Below are 20846 nucleotides of genomic sequence, written 5' to 3' on the forward strand. Positions count from 1 at the left end.
TGAAAACAACACTCGATACTCTTGAGCTGTTTTAATTGCATTAAAATTCATGTATGTTAAATACTAACCTCATTGCTAATGTCATCAAAATTGATCACGCTTTCGCCCTTAAAATTTTTTGTGTTAATGTGAAACAGTCATCATGATGACTGCATGAATGCTGGATAAGACGCGAGTTTTGATAGGTTCTTTCTAGGTGTCGGAACCAATCAAATTTTATCGCGTAACCACATAGCAACCCGAATTTCGTGCAGTAATTCAATGCTATTGAAAATCGCGCGGAGTAATGAATCTTCCGCGCGATTTTTCATTAGCAACCCGCAATTTACATAGCAACCCGAGATTTGTACAGTAATTCAATGCTTAATTTTCGCGGAAGATATTTGTGTTCCGCGCTTTGTGGATAAGGTCCGCGCGATTTTATACACTACTTTTTGTACAGAGTAGATAATATTTAGGTTCCGCGCGATTATTTGAGCCCGCATTCTCTCCAGGGTTGAAAGAGAATTGTTCCGACGGAAAATATATGAAAGTTTCGCGCTTTTTAGATTTCGATTTGTATGTAGTATTTTATGGCTATGCTGGCCTTGGTTTTTCGCGGAAAGTGAAAGTTCCGCGAAAAATGAAAATCCCGATATTTACTATATAAGTATATGTATTTTAGCGGGGGTCCCCTTTGGCTTTCCATAATTTTCCGTCGGAACAATTATCTTTCAACCCTGTAGAGAATGCGGGCTCAAATAATCGCGCGGAACCTTAATATTATCTACTCTGTACAAATAGTAGTGTATAAAATCGCGCGGACCTAATCCACAAAGCGCGGAACACAAATATCTTCCGCGAAAATTAAGCATTGAATTACTGTTCAAATCTCGGGTTGCTATGTAAATTGCGGGTTGCTAATGTAAAATCGCGCGGAAGATTCATTACTCCGCGCGATTTTCAATAGCATTGAATTACTGCACGAAATTCGGGTTGCTATGTGGTTACGCGATAAAATTTGATTGGTTCCGACACCTAGAAAGAACCAATCAAAACTCGCGTCTTATCCAGCATTCATGCAGTCATCATGATGACGGTTGTTTCACATTAACACAAAACCTTTTAAGGGCGAAAGAGTGATCAATTTTGATGACATTAGCGATGAGGTTAGTATTTAACATACATGAATTATGAATTTTAATGCAATTAAAACATCGAGTGTTGTTTTCACGGTTTGTCTATATGCAAACGTCTCTGTTAAAACATAAACACCCGCAAAAACACGTCATAATCATATGTCGTCAAATAATGAAATATAGTGTTTGTGTGTAAGAAACATCTTCCCTTAAGCTCAGTTAGTAGAGAGCCAAGTTATTGTTATGGCAGTCGTATGCTCTAGTCCAGCACCGTATACATCTTCAATTAAAAAGAACAAGAACAAGGCTTTACAGGCAATTCATCCCAAAGGCAACTCGTACCTTGGTCAACTCGTACCCATTTTTAGCTCGGCGTTTTCGGAGAAAACCCGAGGTATTGTCATAGCCAGCTCGTCGTCCGCCGTAGGCGTCGTGCTAAAACCTTAGCATTGGCTCTAAAATCAAAGTGCTCCACCTACAACTTTGAAATTTCATATGTAGATGCACCTTGATGAGTTCTACACGCCACACCCATTTTTGGGTCACTAGGTCAAAGTCACTGTGACCTCTAATATAAAACTTTAACATAGGCTCTAAAATCAAAGTGCTTCCACCTACAACTTTGAAACTTCATATGTAGATGCACCTTGATGAGTTCTACACGCCACACCCATTTTTGGGTCATTAGGTCAAAGGCCAAGGTCACTGTGACCTCTTCTATAAAACTTTAACATTGGCTCTAAAATAAAGTGCTTCCAACTACAACTTTGAAACTTCATATGTAGATGCATGTTGATTTGTTCTACACGCCACACCCATTTTTGGGTCACTAGGTCAAGGTCATTGTGACCTCTAAAAAAAAATAATCTGACAAGCACCTGTAGCAGAGCGTGGCACCCGTTATGCGGTGCTCTTGTTGTCAACTCGTACCTCATTCAAACTATTCAACTTGTTTCATTTGTCTTATTTTGTCACAATTGTAAAATTCTTGAAAGACATCAACCACAAGTGTCAATTTTCATCAACACTTTCGCTGCTTATACATATCTGCAACAGACAACTTGCGTGAGCAATGCTTAGATAATTTAAGTGGAAACATCAAGAGGAAAATAAAAATTGTCTCTATGAGTTTGACTTATAAGCTAACCATCCTACACCTATTTCTGTATATCGGGTACGGGTTTAGTTTGGGTAGGTACAAGTTGACTAAAAAACAGGTACGAGTTGACCACAATGGGTAGGTGTTTACCACGGAACAATTTGACCGGCATGCAGAACAAGATTATTGATTATTATATTTAACTGTCACACAAATCTGAAAGATAACACAATGTATTACAAACACAATGACTGTCAAGACATTCTAAACTCTTACAGTTAACATATAACAGGTGTACACATCTGATATACTGACCAAATTAAATAACTCAAGATTCACACCAGATACGACACAGTTTCAAAACTCGACATTTTGTCTGCATGCCACGCCAATTTAGTCCAAAAAATTTGATTTAACCAGTGAATTCTGAGCTATATATCTTAAAGCAGAATGCACATTATGTCTAAAAAGTGTTTTTCGGCTAATTTCTGGTATGAACTATCTTCACACATAGCATCTGGTAAACCTTCAGATAGCAATAGCAGAATGCTAATAATGAGTATAATGTTCTGTATTGTGGAAGAAATACATGTAGTAAAATAATATGATAGTATGAAACATGGTTTTTGTATTTTATAGCTGTAGCAGTGTTCCCAACTTGAACATCATCTTCTGTGTACATATCTGAGGCAGAGCCAGCTTGCCCATCTGACCTCTGTTGTGGACAACCGAGTAAGAGCCAGCTTGCATGTCATTTGTTGTGGACATCCGTGTTAGAGCCAGCTTGCACGTCCTCTATTGTGGACATCAGTGTTAGTGCTAGCTTGCATGTCATCTGTTGTGAACATCCGTGTAAGAGCCAGCTTGCACGTCATCTCTTTTGGACATCAGTGTTAGAGCCAGCTTACACATCCTCTGTTGTGGACATCCGTGTAAGTGCTAGCTTGCACGTAATCTGTTGTGGACATCTGTGTTAGAGCCAGCTTGCACGTCATATGTTTAGGACATCAGTCAGAGATAGATTGCATGTTATATACTTGTGGACATTAGTCAGAGCCAGCAAGGACAATCTCTGTTGTGGATATCTGTCTTAGAGCTTGCACGTCATCGGTTGTTCACATCCTTGTAATAACCAGCTTGCACATCAACTGATGTGGAAATCTGAGTCAGAGCCAGCTTGCACATCATCCGTTGTGGACATCTCTTTATGATTCTACTCTTTGCTTAGATTGACACTGTGACTTTAGTGTAATATGTTACAACCTTAAGCTATTCCTATTGTTGAATAAAAATATTGTGTCATTAAAATATATTTTGTTGGATAATTTGTATGTTGAGTTGTATTGTTTGGTCATTGCAAAGTATCAAGTTATTTTGAGACAAGAAAAAGCTCATCTTTCATCATGTATTTATATTAAAATTCTTGAATGTTAGTGAAGGTACAGTTCATATAATTAAAAGCAATTTTAATATGATTGCTTGTGTTTTATTGCACAGTGAATACCATCTTGTCTTTATGCTGACATATAGAACCGAAAAATAGTAAACTGTCGTTTTTATATGCAATGGGATTGTATATGAAGACTTGCATGTTCAGATGAAAAAATTGCCATAATTTTTCTCTTTATATTTTATTCCTGCTAAATGGTTGATGCAATAAAGTTAAGTCTTTAATGACTTGTGTTTCTTGTAGTATTATTTGTAAGCAAATTTGGCTGTAGTATTAGATGCATGCTGTACAAGATACTGTAGATCAACATTATATTGTTTGAGTATGAATAGATAATTCAAGGTGCACAGCCATTAATTTTGCCCTCCACCATCTCCGATTTTGGTTAGACAGTTGCAAGTTACTTGCATTAGTATGAAGTCTTAAAATAACTTAAGTATAATTGCTGTTGTGTTATTATTAACCTTTTCCTGCTCTGAGGAAATTTTAAATTTTCTACATGCAAACATCATAAAACCAGAACAGCCTGCAAGTAACTCACAATCTGTTCAGGTTTTATGCTGTTTGCTGCTCATCAGTATCCATGGGTTGGAAACAAAGCCTTTAAAACTTTAATGTAGTAAGAAAGGTCTTAAATTAAATTTATTCTCGAATGTGTCTTAGTGCGTTTTTGAGTGGTACAGGGTTAAATGTCTCATTTTGTTTTTGATTATCTTTGGTTTATTGAACATATATGAGCCTTGCTCTGTGAAATAGGGGTTTAATGCATGTGCGTTTAGTATCCTCCCTGATTAGCCTGTGCGGTCTGCCCAGGCTAATCTGGAGTGCACATGCATTAAACCCCTTTTTCACAGAGCGAGGCTCATATGTATTAGACAGTGCATTCAAATAATACAATTTAAATCTAAATCTTTTATTTAGTTGCAATACTTTAAAGCTTACTATGTTTGCAGTTTTAGTGAAAACACAAACTTTTAATCAAAGAAGCATATAATGTGTATTACTCATTTAATCAACTTCCACTTTATTCCATACACGTGTTCGACTCTGTGACATTATGTTCTGTCAAAGCTTTTTATTGCAAATTTATTAAACATAAATTGGTAACCTTGGGTATCCAAAAGGAATCCAAATTTTACTAGCCATAGACATTCCAAAATGCAATTGTTTCTGAGAAGTATTTTTCTCTAGAAGGTGGCAAAACTCCTAAGCAATTCCTTTTTGGGCTAATGGTAGGGCTTATGCGTGTAACACCCATTGACAAATTATTAAATATACCGGTACATTGAAAGGTCATTGTTCACAAAACAGATCATGATATAACATGATGCAGCATTTTGTACTATATTAAATTAAATGTTGCTGAAAACAGTAGAATATTCAAAATATGGACATTTTATTATGTTAATAATGCTATCTTTCTAACATTACAAATCAATAAAGCATGCTTAACAATAGCACAACTCTTTTGACTTTTAATTATCTTTTCCAGTCTTTAAATCTTTACAAAATTCATTGTCTCACTAACACCATCCTATAAAACAGGTTATGGCTTCCAATTGTTAATCAACTATAAAGCATGAACAAAGGCACAAATATCGCAGTATCTTTTGCAAATGATACAAATGTCCATGGCCTCAATACTGAACAAAAAGCAAGATTTCTTGTCAGGCGGTAAGCTGAATCCTCGAGAACATTCGAAAAATGTCCATTTAATGCGCCACTGGGCCGTTCCTATTTAAATGGGCTTCATGCACAGAACTTGGCCATCCAGGTCATATGTCCAAACATTTCAAGTTACTGTCACAGACTGCTTGAAGAACTAAACTGCTGATAAACAAGGACCTATGCTCAGATGTTGAAGCAGGACATGCACTGTGGGTTCCATCAACAGTCCAATCATTCTACATCATTCATGAAATTCATAGGCAATGATCTTCAGCTCATGACGAGATTCTGGAAATCTGAAGTACTGCTCCATCATTGCTGACAAGACTACATGTTGAAATGACTGTGTAATGTTGAGTCCCTGAAATACAAAAGTAAAATTCATGCTAGAGTTTAGCCATATTAATTATGCTTGATTGCATTGAAAGCTTTATGCTTATTAAGACATTCTAGAGTCCGTTTTCTGGGAGTAATCAGTACTTTGTATATATGAAGATAAAGAGACCGCTAATAAACAGGGTTGAACCCAAAATGTTCCCATCACTAGGTGAACACCATATCCACTACGCCAGCCTGAAAGTAAATGAAGTGAAGCTTCTAAGTTATGTCTCATTTGATTGTTAACAAGAGCACGCCCTGCAGGTTCAGACCTCTCATCTATTTTTTTCAAAGTTGAAGGGACCTATCTCAATACTTCAATCACAAAGGAGGGAGAGGTGGGGTGGAGAAGGGTGTATAGTGTGGTGGTGTGGTCATTTATTACACTATCTTCCAAAAATGAAAAAATGATAAAAATAAATATTTGTGTTTTTTAGCCATGTTTAAAAAAAATGGGCAGGGGGTATAGTGTGAGGGTGTGGTCATTTATTAGATGATCTTTAAAAATGAAAAAAAAAGTACTTTTTTCTTTTTTTTGGGGGGGGGGGCGTGGGGGATGGTTTGGGTGGAGTCTATTGTGGTATGTCAGATAAGAGTTGCTTTGTAACGCTTGTAAAGAAGTTATGGAAATTTTAGCAAAATTTAATAATTTCACCTTGAGTCATGGTCATTCAAAGGTCAAGGTAAAATTCAACTTGCCAGCTACAGTAACTTATGATAGCATGACAGTATTTGAAGTTTGAAAGCAATAGCCTTGATACTTGAGAAGTAAAGTAGATCAAAACACAAAATTTAACCATATATTCAAAGTTACTAAGTAAGAAAAGGACCATAATTCTGTCAAAATGACAACCAGAGTTATTCAACTTGTCCTGTACTGTCCCCTTATGATAATTTGCGAGTGTTCCCAGTATGAAAGCAATACATGTATCTATGATACTTTAGGAGTAAAGTGGACCAAAACACAAAACTTAACAAAATTTTCAATTTTCTAAGAATAAAAAGGGCACATAATACTTTAAAAATGCCAGTCAGAGTTACATAACTTTGTCTGCACAGTCCCTTTATGATAGTAAGTGTTGCAAGTATGAAAGCAATAGCTTTGATACTGTAGGAATAAAGTGGACCTATACACAAAACTTAACCAAATTTTAAATTTTCTAAGTATAAGAAGGGCACATAATTCTGTCAAAATGCACGCCAGAGTTATCTAACTTTGCCTGCCCAGTCCCCTCATGGTAGTAAGTAAATAAGTTTTATACTTGATACTTTATGAGAAAAGTGGACCTAAACACAAAACTTAACTGGACGCCGACACCGACGCAGACGCCGACGCCAAGATGATGACAATATCTCTTTTTTTTTCAAAAAAAAAAGATGAGCTTATAAATAAAATGTAACATATTGCAAACTTGATTACACGATTTTTCATAAATACTCTTTCAGCTTTTTATTTATATATGAAGGCTAGGGTCACTTTCTGCGAGCCTTACAAATAAACTAACTATATTTTCAATTGTCAAGACTCCTTCACATACAATTTACCTTTGCTTATTCCAATATCCTTTTGCCAACCAACATTGTGCGGTCACGTACCATACATGGTTCCACAGTTGTACAGAATTCCTACAAAATAAATGAAGTATACATTTACAATTCAAATTTCTTTTCAAAGAATGTGTAGGTAACTAAATTCCCTATACATTACTTTAATGTCATAAAATAAATTTCAAACAAGGGCTGTTTGTAAAACATGCATGCCCCCCATATGGATTGTCAATTGTTGTGGCAGCCATTGTGTGAATACGTTTTTTGGCACTGTGACCTTGACCTTTGACCTAGTGACCTGAAAGTCAATAGGGGTCATCTGCGAGTCATTATCTATGTACCTATGAAGTTTCATGATCCTAGGCATAAGTTCTTGAGTTATCATCCGGAAACCATTTTACTATTTTGGGTCACCGTGACCTTGACCTTCGACTTAGTGACCTCAAAATCAATAGGGGTCATCTGCGAGTCAGGATCAATGTACCTATGAAGTTTCATGATCCTAGGCATAAGCGTTCTTGAGTTATCATCGGGAAACCATTTTACTATTTAGGGTCACTGTGACCTTGACCTAGTGACCTGAAAATCAATAGGGGTCATCTTCGAGTCATGATCAATGTACCTATGAAGTTTCATGATCCTAGGCAAAATCGTTCTTGGGTTATCATCCGGAAACCATCTGGTGGACAGACATATGGACATTCGGACCGACATGTGCAAAACAATAAACCTGCTCTTCTTCGGAGGGGGGCATAAATATTTAACAGATATTTAACAAAAATTAACTTGATTCATCAAATTAATCAGTATCGAATAATAGACCAGTTTCACAATATGAACACCGATACTATTTTTAGATATCAATCATATCACCTGACGCGTTGAATTGCAGAACAAGGCTGAACGTGGAACTGCATTTTCTTTTGCTATGCAAATTGCGTTGAATATCAAGATTATAATGCGCACTTGACACTAGTTACAATTAAGTCAAACATATGAATACAGACAACCATCACATGTCATGCTGTGTTAAGTAAAAAAATTGATAAGTAATTCAAATATAAAAATTATAACACCTAAATAATGATTCAAGGACATAAGTTATGTACTATTAGTGTATATTAATGAATTATATTTAATCTTTATATATAACAATAGATGTGTTCATCAGAAACACAATGCCCACTACTGCGCCGCTTTTAATTATACATATATTTTTTTAACCTTTGACCTTGAAGGACGACCTTGACCTTGAACTTCCACCACTCAAAATGTGCAGCTTCATGAGATACACATGCATGCCAAATATCAAGTTGCTATCTTCAATGTTGCAAAAGTAATGGCCAACGTTATTTTTTTTCCAGACAGACGGACAGACTGACATCCTGACTGACTGACGGACAGTTCAACTGCTATATGCCACCCTTCCAGGGGCATACAATTTCCAGTTACCCATAAGCATCAGAGTAAATGTGGTCTGAAGACTAAACATCGATTTTTGCACAAATCGAAGTCATAAATTAGCAGTATACAATACTAAGTATTGTAAGACTACAATTTTCAAAGGTAGGATGTGTACAATTTCATGAATTATAGAACGTGTAAGAGTTGAATCAAGCATCAGACAAAGTCCTATCAAATAGAAGAAAATGACACAAATGTTTAGCATTAAATTTTTGAAATATTAAAAATATATAGGTATAAAGCACTTTATAATTATGATAAAACTGGCTAATATGTATACAGTATTTAGTTTCTGACAATCTTTTTGGACAGATGACTTTCAATGTTGACAATATCTTTTATGTTCAGTAAAAGCAACAATTGAGTATTTGGCGTTAAATTATTCCAAGAAACGGCTACGCAATGCTACAACCATGAGACGCCATGGTCACATGGAGGTGTCATTAATTGTGTTAAATGACCAGATATCTACAAAATGTGGTTTATGACATCACGTTGTTATTTAGTATTTGTCTGCACAGTATCTGATCATAAAGAGGTTATGGGTTTGTGCTGAATACAGGGGAATTTAAACGCAAGATCTATCAATAAATAAAATAATTGATTAATCGCCCAAATAATGCGAAAACAAAGAGTGTCAGATAATCCAATAAGTTTAAGACTGTCAATTTACACACACTAAGAATTGAAAGCCATACTTGGAGTGTCAGAGTTTGTGCAAAAAAAAAGAATACAAACAAGAATACAAACAAGTACTTTAATCAAGAAAATGTATTTCATATATTGGCACTTAAAATGGAAAGTATATATTAAGTAATTAATGGCTATTTCTGACGAAGTCAACTTGTGTTGGCAATATCATTAAGTAGATCTAGCTGAATGATCAAAAGCAGAGCGATATTGCGATGCACTATTAGAAATCTCTACACGTTCAGCCTCATTCTGGAATTCTGCAATCATTTGACTACCTGCTATATTGGCTTATTGTGAAAAGGGTCTATTACTTATAAATACTTTAAAGAAGTAGATTTTCCATCACTCTACAGCTGTTGGGCTTTCTTAAAGGAAGTTTGGGAGTAAAATAAATCTACTCCAAGTTTTTATCACAAAAAACTTCCAACAAGTGGAGAATTAGCCGCATTTAGTGGATGATTTAGAAACATGATTAATTTAAATTAGATCTACATGTAATAGCTATTGAAAAGTTAAGTTATCCAGTTATTCTTGCTGCAATGTGGATAAGAATAATACAAACCAATAGCTGACAAACCTGATATCAGTGATATGTTGACCTTTGAAGTCGAAATTGAGACCTGAAATCTGTCTGTAGAGAGGCACAATTTGTTTGGCATATCTTCAACCATTACTGGCAACACACACCTACAAAATTTATATATAAATTATATTAAAACATAAATTTATTAATAATTTTATTTATTAATTTATGACGAAATGTTTAAATCTAGGTCAGCTATATGAAACTAAAAACGGATTAAAAACAATACCTTATTTTAATTAAAAGGTTGAAAACAAAAATAAATGTATTAATATATTGACGTTCAACATAACGAATACAAGACACAAGTACATTACATTACATTAAGTTATTATTTCAGTCGCATTCGGAGAAAACTGGGCTTAGTGCATGTGCGTAAAGTGTCATCCCAGATTAGCGTAAGCCTGTGCAGTCCGCACAGGCTAATCAGGGACGACACTTTCCGCATAAACTTCATTTTCGGTAAGGAGGGACTTCCTTGAAATTAAAAATACCATAAAAGCGGAAAGTGTAATCCCTGATTAGCATGTGCGGACTGCACAGGCTAATCTGCGATGACACTTTACGCACATGCATTAAGCCCAGTTTTCTCAGAACGCGGCTCATTTAAATAACAATTGTCAACATTATGCATATTATCGGATAGTTTTACACAATATTAAAAAAGTACAAATACAAACCTGGTTATACATGTAAATGATCGTATGCAATACAGTTATTGATCCCAATCTGATCTATTTCCGAATTATCTGCGAATCCATCGAGTAGAAACAATAACCATGCAATTCGCTCCGCCATCTTGAAACGTTATACTTACTGCACTGATTGTGTTGCATTTGTTACAAAGTATCGGATCCAATCAAATTTTTCGGGTAACTAGGGATTCTAACACCTAACAACCCGAGATTTGTACAGTAATTCAATGCTTAATTTTCGCGGACGATATTTGTGTTCCGCGCTTTTTGGATCTGGTATTTACTGGATTTTCTCTCTTTAATAGACTTCTTAAAATAGCATTCTACAATCTCCGCGCGATTTTAAACACTACTATTTGTACAGAGTAGATAAATAACGTTCCGCGCGATTAATTGAGCCCGCTTTTTCTACAGGGTTGAAAAATAATTGCTCCGACGGAAAATATATGAAAGTTCCGCGCTTTTTAGATTTCGATTTGTATGTAGTGTTTTATGGCCATGCTGGCATTGGTTTTTCGCGGAAAGTGAAAGTTCCGCGAAAAATGTCAATCCCGATATTTACTATATAAGTATATGTATTTTAGCGGGGGTCCCCTTTGGCTTTCCATAATTATCATATGACGTACATTTTTAACCAGGTTTTCCGAAGGAAAAAACTGGTTATTAGATTGGCGAATGCGGGCGGGCTGGCTGGCTGGCTGGCTGGCGGGCTGGCTGGCGGGCTGGCGGGCTGGCGGAACAAGCTTGTCCGGGCCATAACTTTGTCGTTCATTGTGAGATTTTAAAATCATTTGGCACATTTGTTAACCATCATTAGACGGTGTGTCGCGCGAAAAAATTACGTCAATATCTCCAAGGTCAAGGTCACACTTTGAGTTCAAAGGTAAAAAATAGCCATAAATGAGCTTGTCTGGGCTATAACTATGTCATTCATTATGAGATTTTAAAATCATTTGGCACATTTGTTCACCATCATGGTACGGTGTGTCGCACGAAAGAATCACGTCAATATCTCCAATGTCAAGGTCGCCACGACTAAAAATAGATTTATTTTAAAACAAACTTACAAAGGGGGTTAATTTTGTTTGTTCATTTCAAAAGTTCAGTTTCAGTTGTCTCCCTTTATCAGATTTTTTTTTCACAATAAAAACCTGGTTTTGTGACAATTTTGTCCCTTGTTATAGATAAGATTATTATTTACTTGATTTTTCAACGTACATACGAAGGCCCAAATCTTTACAGAACATAAACACATTCTATAATAAATAGGATGTATTTTTTGTTAATATTGAATTGATCAACTCAATTAAGTTGTCACCAACATGAATAAAATATATTGTACGATATTTACCAAAAATTTGTAATACTCAATAAAACCAATAATAACTTAATGTTCAACATTATCAAAATAGTTCATCGACAGCAATATATTTGTATGCATTATGATAATTCACGAAATAAATATAAGATAATACTTCTTCTTGAAACGATGATTTGTGTCCCTTAATACAAATGCTAAAAGGCCAAGGTCAACGAATCTTAATTAGGCTCATACATGTTGTTTTTCCCACTATCAACTCCAAAAATATGAAAATGGCTCGGTCTTTTTCGTTAACTTTTTTGTATAATACATGTTAAATGTTCTTATCTTACAAAGACGAACGTTTAAATCCATCGAGGCATTATTAGAAAACTACTTATTCCAATTAAAAACGCATTCGACTCAAATGTGCTGAAGAAGTCAACTTACAAAATATAATGTAAGTCCTGTAAACATAATAGAAACCACTACATAATATATTTCGCTTTAAAACAGCTATAAATGTGCATTGGCGCCACCTCCTATTCTGAGCGCCACCTCCCTGACATTTGCTCCACCCCTATTTGAAAAATGCAAATTTATCTATTAGATCGGTTAAAAGCCGATGTTTTTTGTGCACGCATTAACTTGTACAGGTTCAAAGCAATCGTTTTATGTAATGAGCGATTTAATTGACTGGGAATTTGCTCCTCAAACAGGCAAAATACATCGATTTGCTGTTACGAATTCAACCACGACACAACTTATAAAGGTCTTTACGTTTCCAAACGGGCTGTGATTGTATGTTTCTGTACATCGTTGGATGTATTATAATCGCTGAATCGCACTACATTGGCCGATTTTTTAAAATAATGCGAAATATGTTGAAAAAAACATATTCAACCTAATCGCCCTGTAAAATTATCCGTTAAATTTTAAAACATCCTGAGCGCCACCTCGGAAGTAGCGTTGGCTCATTTCTTAATGCATCTCAAGAAGAGGTGGCGCGCGTGATTAACGACCGTGGTCAAGCAAGCGGTCAAATACGTTCCGTTCTTCAGCATTATAACGACTACTGCCCTCCGGCATCACATTGCAAAGACCAACAAAAATATAATCTGCTAAGTTAAATGGTTTACCATCAAGCCGTAGCCATATAATATCATCTTCACTCTCAAAAAATAAAATGTAATCGTTAACAAAAGTACTTCTGTTATAAATAACTATGCCTCCTGAATCACGTTTAGAATTAGCATGACTGGTTCTATGTAAAACAAAATGGTCAAAAGCGTCTACACTTAAATCTTGTAATTCGTTCGACCAAGACTCAGTAAACATAAGAATATCATTTTCATTTAAAATTGATACAATTTCTGAACAGTTCAACTAATTACAGTTTAAGATACTAGACGTTGTACATTCAAAAGTGCAAATCTTTTGTGCACCTTCTCCTGCGACCGCTAACCAATGTCATTTTGGCTTATTGGTGACTGGGATGCTGTTGACTGTGAACTGAGGTTTCTCTGCGACGAAGACGACTAGTTCCGACGTTGACCTTGACTGCAACGTTTTGGTGACCTAGCAATATGGGAACCATTCACAGGTGCTTTTGGCTTCGCACCATTGGGTTTTGGCGGGGTAATGTTCAAAAACACTTGTGAATATATAAGAGCATGGACCAGAAAACCTCACAGGATACAATATACGTGTTTAATGAATTGTTTGAATTACGCAACAATTATCATGCTTGTTTATTAAATATTACAATCCATATAACAAATATAATAAATATATCACATATTCTCTTGCAATGTAATACTTTCGAAGACATGTGCGACGGACAACTTTCTGAAAAAATACCAATTCCATGATTATTACCAGTTTAGAGAGGACTGAGAAAGCGGAGCGAAGCTTGAATCGATATGTAAACGGCAGAGGGAGTTCCTGTTAAATGAATGGGCATGCTGGATGATTGAATTGTAATTACTTTCTTTGCTTCCCCTCATTTTACCGAACATATATCCACAGATAATGCATTGCTGTTGGAAAAACATTATATCCGTTTTGGAGAGCGAAAATTAGACGAGAATTGTTATATGATCATTTTAAGAGTATGCTAATCAATCGATCACGCTGACACACTAATTACAATGTTTATGGACATATTGTGTTCGTTCTTATGTCGTTGTAATCGTTCTTACTTCAGCAAGCGAATACTATACTTCAGTTCGACATTTAGTTGACCACCTGCAAAACTGACGACAGAAAGTCAGTGTTATACACGTAGTTTAGAAATCTAGAAACAGTAACACTTATAATGAATATCACCATAATCTATTCAATTGTAATTGAAAGACAAACGCTTTCGAGGTTTTCTTTATCCAACGTTATCCTAAAATATCAAGACCTTGTTCTTTATTCAATCATTGGACTGCTGTTGCAGTGGTAGCTTACACAAACGTTTTATTCACACGGCGATGACCGATTCAGAAGTGAGCGAAACTTTCACGGATTGGCTGATAAAGTTAAAACACCATGTTCGTCAGGTTGTATTTATCATGATAGAAAATGCCATCACATCACCCTCTTTATAAGATTTTTGTTTATGTGTACTTTTTCTAATGCACAGAAAACCCCTTTTCAGAAAAACAAAATAAATAATAATATAATCAGGTCATTTCTGTACGTGAAACATGAACACATGTACATATCAAACTTACAAAATATTCGTAATGCTATCATAATGAACACATCTGCATATCATACTAACTAAGTATACCTAAACATTTCATTGAAACTAAAAACTGACACAAGCAATCTGACATTTATGATCGCATTTATAATTGAACATATTAACGGTAACAATACTTAAGGCGGAGGGTGTCATTCCAGATTAGCCTGTGCGGACTGTAAAGGCTAATCTGGGATGACCTTTTAAGGATATGCATTAAACCCTCTTTTCACAGAGCACGGCCAATTTATCAACTTTAAACAGTTAATACTTGATGCGCTTCACAGACAGTTATGTTTCGCCACATGCTTTTCAAAACTATAAGAAACATATATACATAGTCATATATTTTGCGTCCATGTTTACACAGCACCACGTAATAACAAACAGCATAAATTATGTTTTCGAAAATTGTGATTTTGCTTATGTTTTACCACACGCACAAAAGCAATCTACTGGTAATTAATGCATCAGATTTTTTTTTATTAAAAGATTTTAGAACACCAGCCAGGACTTTTTAGCAAATTACCAGACAGCGAACAGGGAGGTAAGTTAGAAGATGAAAGAGGCCATGGAGGAATGGGTTGAGGAACAATGTATCTTAATTGACAAAGATATCATCGCAGGAAGCAGTAAGAAGATCCACAACACCCTCAATACCCTCACGAAGACCAGTCAGCCCAAGGCCAGTGTTATATCATACACTGACGGGAATCTCCTTACCGGATGTGCCGCAGTCCTTTACAGATGAACTGAATACTGCAGTGACCTCTACAACTATCCGTTTAACCGGACATCAGTCTCCTTAAGAAAGATTCCAGACAAGAAGCGGATGACAACAAGTCCATCAATATTGAAGGCAGAGGTGGAGGATGCAGTGCGTAGTCTTAAAGCTGGAACATCTCCGGTAGTGGCCAACGACCCTTCCGAGCTGATTGAGCACGGAGGAGAGGCAAAGACAGCAGCAATTATGACACTATGCAAACAAATAAAAAGTTGCTCAAGGAGTGGACCCAGTAACTGGTCATATTCCTACCGAAGAAAGGGCAACCTCAAGTTGTGCGAGAATTACCGCACAATCAGCCTCATAAGTCATCCCACCAGGGTCATGCAACGCATCATCTTCAATCGATTGAAGAGTAAGGCCGAGGAACTGCTGGCCAAAGAGCAGGCTGGATTCAGAGCTTAGCAAGGTACAGTTGAACAGATCTTCAACTGCAAAATCATCATTTAGAAACACATGAAATACCAACGTTTCTCGTTCACAACTTCATTAACTTTAAGAAAGCTGTCGACCGCGTGTGGTATGATGGGCTATTGCATGTTATGAGAGGATTCAATATTGACGTCCCATCTCCAACTTGAGTTTAGCGGATGACACTGACCTCATGTGTGGCACCAGCAGTGAACTTCAAGATCTAACAGACTCTATGAAAGAGCAAGTGCATACGGTATGGATGTAAGAAGAACAAAGAAGTCGAAGGTCATGGTGAACTGCAGGACCAACACTAGTGCAGACATCCCTATGAACGGCGAGAAGCTCGAAGAAGCGACCAGCTTCAATTACGTGGTCGCAAACATGTCCAAAGAGGGTAACAATACCACTGACGTCCGAATAAGAATAGCCATGGCAACCGCAGCGATGGTCAGACTGAGCCGGTTTTGTAGACAAGCCGTTCCATAAGCTTCCCATCAAGAACAGGCTCTAAAAGTCACTCGCAGTCTCCATTCTACTCGACGGCTGCGAGATTCAGACGCTTCAAACGGAAACAGAACGCACGATACATGCATTTGAACTTAAATGTCTCCGATGACTGCTAAACTACTCCTTCACGGAGCACGAGACCAACAAGTACATTCGAAACATGACTGCAACACATGTTGGTCCACAATAGCCCCTACAGGCGACCGTCAAACGACAAAAGTTGGCTTGGTTTGGACACGTCACCAGGCACGACTCTCCGTGCAAGACTGTTCTCCAGGGTACGCTTAAGGGAGGACGACGTCGAGGCCGTCAGAAGAAAAGATGGATGGACAATGGTTGAGAGTGGACATCCCTTCCCATTGATGAATTATTCCCAGCTGCACACAACAGACCTGACTTCATGAGAATTTCTGTATCGTCGTCAATCATTTCGCCCAATCGGCCAAACCGGTCAAGGGTTTGATGCTGCTCGTGATTATTGATTACTTGACTAATAAATGAATAGCTGTACAGTCATATACAGTCGTATTTAAGTCATATAACATAAGATTTTACAACCTTAATGCTACTCATTACACAAATATTGTTTAAATTAAAAGCCAGTCAGTCTGATAAAGCATTTGTATTCTTGCGAGTGAAGTGATTGATGAAATTTAATTGAAATATAATAAGACTTAAGGCGCCCACATGTGTGACAATAAACTCATTGAGTGTAAAAAATAAAAGGTTTATGATAACATATTTTGATAAGAGCTACTTACAGTATCGGAAAATACATTTGACGTTTATATTTTATTTAACAACTACGCACAACAAAGCTATTACTCCGCCTTGTATTTAGTACGTTCATGTCTTAGGCAAAAGGAAGGTCGGCGATTGATGTCAGGGAAAATATTTATTGACAAAGTGTGCTTTCTTCTTAGGGAAAATCTTTATCAACAACTTATTCACTCTTAAATCCCGAGAAAACGATGGATCTTCATATTTACGTTACCATCCCATCTGACACTTGCGGAACGGTTAATGATAACATGAGAACCAACCCTTTCGACGCCTGCGAAGAAATAACGTACATGGGCGAATCACGTTTTTAAAGTATAACATGTCGACAAAACAGTCAAAATAACGTACATGATTTATTGTGTCCATAAACAAAGCGCTTATATATGTTTGTTTGCCAGAAATACTACGTTTGGATTCTTATTCAATCAAATGAATGCCACTAACCTGTCCAGTAAAGAAATAAATATGGTTCGCAAACACACTTCCTCAATCGCACCTGAGATACAGTACATACATTTAAAACATTTGCTAAGCGTTCCCTGTAGCCCAGACGCTTGTCACAGTGGAGTCATCGACAAAGATGACGTCATTTAGGACGAACACGTTCGTGGGAGATGACGTCATGTTTAATAACTCGGTTTGGTGCAAAAGGCTTGTGTTCGGCTCAACATTGACCTGCCTTGCTTGGACAAAATCGAAGCTTGGTCTAGTGAAAAAAGATTTGTAGACAATGAGGTACACAATGCAAATGTTGGCTGACCTACTTAATCCCGCGTTGCAGTGCACGAGAGTTTTTACCGCCGTTTTCACGAATTTGAAATTTCAAAAGCAAAGATACATGTTCGTGGATAAATTTACATGTGGCAGCGTTTATGGTTTATGTTCATTACGTCTAATGTAAATTCCCACCAGTTGAAGCTTTTTGATGCGAGTTATTTTATTTAAATTGGCTTGTAAAAGATTGATCGTTTACGATAGTTATATTTCTTGCACATCTCGACGTATTCCGTAAATGCTTAGAAAGAAAATGTTCGATTTGATAAAAACAATATCCTGAAATTAACTGAGGGATCTCACCATTTGATAACATTTCTGTTAGCAAATTAAATGTTTTCTTTCATGTTTTTTTAAGTACAAGTGAAATTGTGTGAGATATAAAAAGCTTTTTTAAACTATATATATTTCTAATCAATTTGTGGTCAACAGTGGATGAACGTCCAAACCGAAATTTTGTGTTTCAATCTACTATTTTATTCGACGCTCTATTTTTATGATTACAACATAAATAAATCTACAAATGACTGTAACGTTTTAAGATCAGCAATTGCATTGATGTATTTGTTTAAAATATCAGCGTACAAATAAATAACTGGATGGGTAGACATCAGAACTGAAGAACTTCCCTTTCAGAAGGATGAAATATTTTGTCACAGAATGGACAATGTTCTTTTACGTATGTGACAAACACTTTGTGTAGATAAGCTTAACATCTTCAGCAATGTTACTCTATTGCATTTTACATAAAATAGATGTGTTCAATACTTGCTTCATGGGCAAGAGTAATACTGAGCAACATAAACAAGAATAACAACATAAATAAAACAATATTGAAGTTAATCTACTTTTTGAAAAAACAACAACAGCCGTCAACCTGAACGACCTGATATAATGAGCATATAAGAACACTACATACAATGTTGAATTAAATTCCAGCCGCTAATTTAAAAAAAACAGTTGACAGCGAATATCTACTGATTCACATGTATCTTCTTTTATCAAATCGCAAATGCGTTTAAACTAACCATCGACCTTTAAAAGCATTGACAAAGAACACTATCTAACAGCATGTTATTACGGACACGTCGGAGTGAAACAACCATAAACATAACACTGACAATCCGGCACCGTAATTGTGTTCCGTTCGCGCCTATTTGAGGGTGTTATGAGAGATGAGAAGTATTACCGCTGATAATCAGCAGCAAACGAACCACTGCGTGCGCCTTAATTAAACAACACCCCGAACTAATTAGTGTAACTCCTTTCCAAATGATTGATGGAAATTCATTAATTGGTTATCATTTGCCCATCACTTCAGTCCTAAAACTCGTGTTCAACACAAACAACCATTATTAGGACAGATCAGGAGAAGTACATGTAACTTACGCTGGGGTTAAGCTTTTCGCTATTGATGTTTTTATTTCATTAGACTAGATCAACATTCGTTAAATGAAAAATCAAAACTGCTTCACGTATCAAAATATGATCGTATTACCTATCGTTTTAAATTGTGCATATTTTGTGTTTACTGTAAGGGAGTATTAATTAAAAAAAAGATATTTGCGTCCGATGAAAAGATATTCCTATGTAATCAGCAATAATTTTGACGGTATTTAGAACATGCATTAAGACTACGGAATGTCAAAGAATAAGAATCGAGCGATGCTTGAAACATTATGAAAGGAAGTAAATAGTAAAAACACATGTTTAGTTACACTAGTTTAGATTTTGTTCTATCAATACATTGATTCAAATATACTTCAAGGAGGTGAATGGACTCAAATGTATGTATTCTTAGTGTATACACACATTTAACAATATAAGATGTTTAATACTGACAAAAGCGCTGGAACATTATTTGTAAATTAGAAAATTTTTGGGGTTTAAACAGTTGAAACGCATGCCGAACATTATTCAATGCGCTAATCTTAATCAACGCAGCAAATGACTCGGGTCTGAGGACTTATGAAACGCGGTTGACTCCTAAACGTTTGATATTTGGTAAACGTTTCAAATGGTAAACATATATAAGCATTTGTCGTGAAAATAGTGAAAGTATAAAAAAACTTATTCGCAATTTGTGATTGTGATTGGAAATAACCATTCACATCATTCACATCAACGAATATTGACACTTGAAGAAAGGTGATTTTGTGACCATTCTGAAAGAATTACTCCGTAAACAGTATAACATAAAGATTAAAGTTAAAATCAATGTAACATAAAGACATATAATTAAATGTTGCAAAACCAAAAAAAGTAAATCGCTCCGCCTTTTTGTAAGTCGAGTTAAAGAAAATGTACTAGCATTTTCAAGTTTGTACGTTTTGTGGTCTACAATGCATGTTTATGGAATATAAAGCGAGCTCTGTATATATAACTTGTTTCATTTCATGTCTTCCGGACCAACTGATGAGATACAGATATGGCTCTAAATATTATCTTTTAAAAACCAAAAATTGGTCAGCCAACATGTCAGTTGTCCTATTATGAACAATTAGGCCTCTTAAAGCGAAAATCCCTTCCTACGCAGATTCGGAAACTCGTTATGTCCGTCTATTTTTCACCATTAGTTCTGCAGTATATGTGCTGTTACTTCAAATTTGATGACATTTGCATGACCGTAGTACTAAACAAATAAAATGCGAGATCCGCGCGAACAATACACACACAAAAAGCGAAATGTTGTTTGTCTAGGAACGAGCTTGTACACATGAACAATCTGATAAACAGCACACACAATTCACCATTATTAATCAAGGAGAAATATATCATGACCGTAACTCGTATATTGGTCCACAAACACTTCCGCTCTCTTTATTGACCAGTCAGCAAACGTGTTGACAAGATTATA

The 20846-nt window shown here is 36.1% G+C and overlaps 1 protein-coding gene and 2 long non-coding RNA genes across 3 annotated transcripts; 2 read left to right on the forward strand and 1 right to left on the reverse strand.

Annotated features, from left to right (window-relative positions):
- Positions 1-684: 684 nt before the first annotated feature.
- On the forward strand, positions 685-3542 carry LOC127841437 (uncharacterized). The gene is made up of 2 exons (XR_008030980.1): positions 685-1148; positions 2857-3542. It is a non-coding gene; the product is annotated as an uncharacterized LOC127841437 (long non-coding RNA).
- Positions 3543-5118: 1576 nt separating this feature from the next.
- Positions 5119-10819, reverse strand: LOC127841435 (uncharacterized). The gene is made up of 4 exons (XR_008030978.1): positions 10682-10819; positions 9996-10105; positions 7259-7339; positions 5119-5696 (listed from the first exon to the last, which is right to left on the reverse strand). It is a non-coding gene; the product is annotated as an uncharacterized LOC127841435 (long non-coding RNA).
- Positions 10820-15286: 4467 nt separating this feature from the next.
- LOC127840576 (uncharacterized) lies at positions 15287-15916 on the forward strand. Its single transcript, XM_052368985.1, has 2 exons — positions 15287-15412; positions 15587-15916. Exons 1-2 carry the CDS (start codon positions 15287-15289, stop codon positions 15914-15916), a joined length of 456 nt encoding a protein of 151 aa, XP_052224945.1.
- The last annotated feature ends 4930 nt before the right edge of the window (positions 15917-20846 follow it).

The sequence above is a fragment of the Dreissena polymorpha genome, chromosome 8 (assembly GCF_020536995.1).
Source record: "Dreissena polymorpha isolate Duluth1 chromosome 8, UMN_Dpol_1.0, whole genome shotgun sequence".
Taxonomy (NCBI): domain Eukaryota; kingdom Metazoa; phylum Mollusca; class Bivalvia; order Myida; family Dreissenidae; genus Dreissena; species Dreissena polymorpha.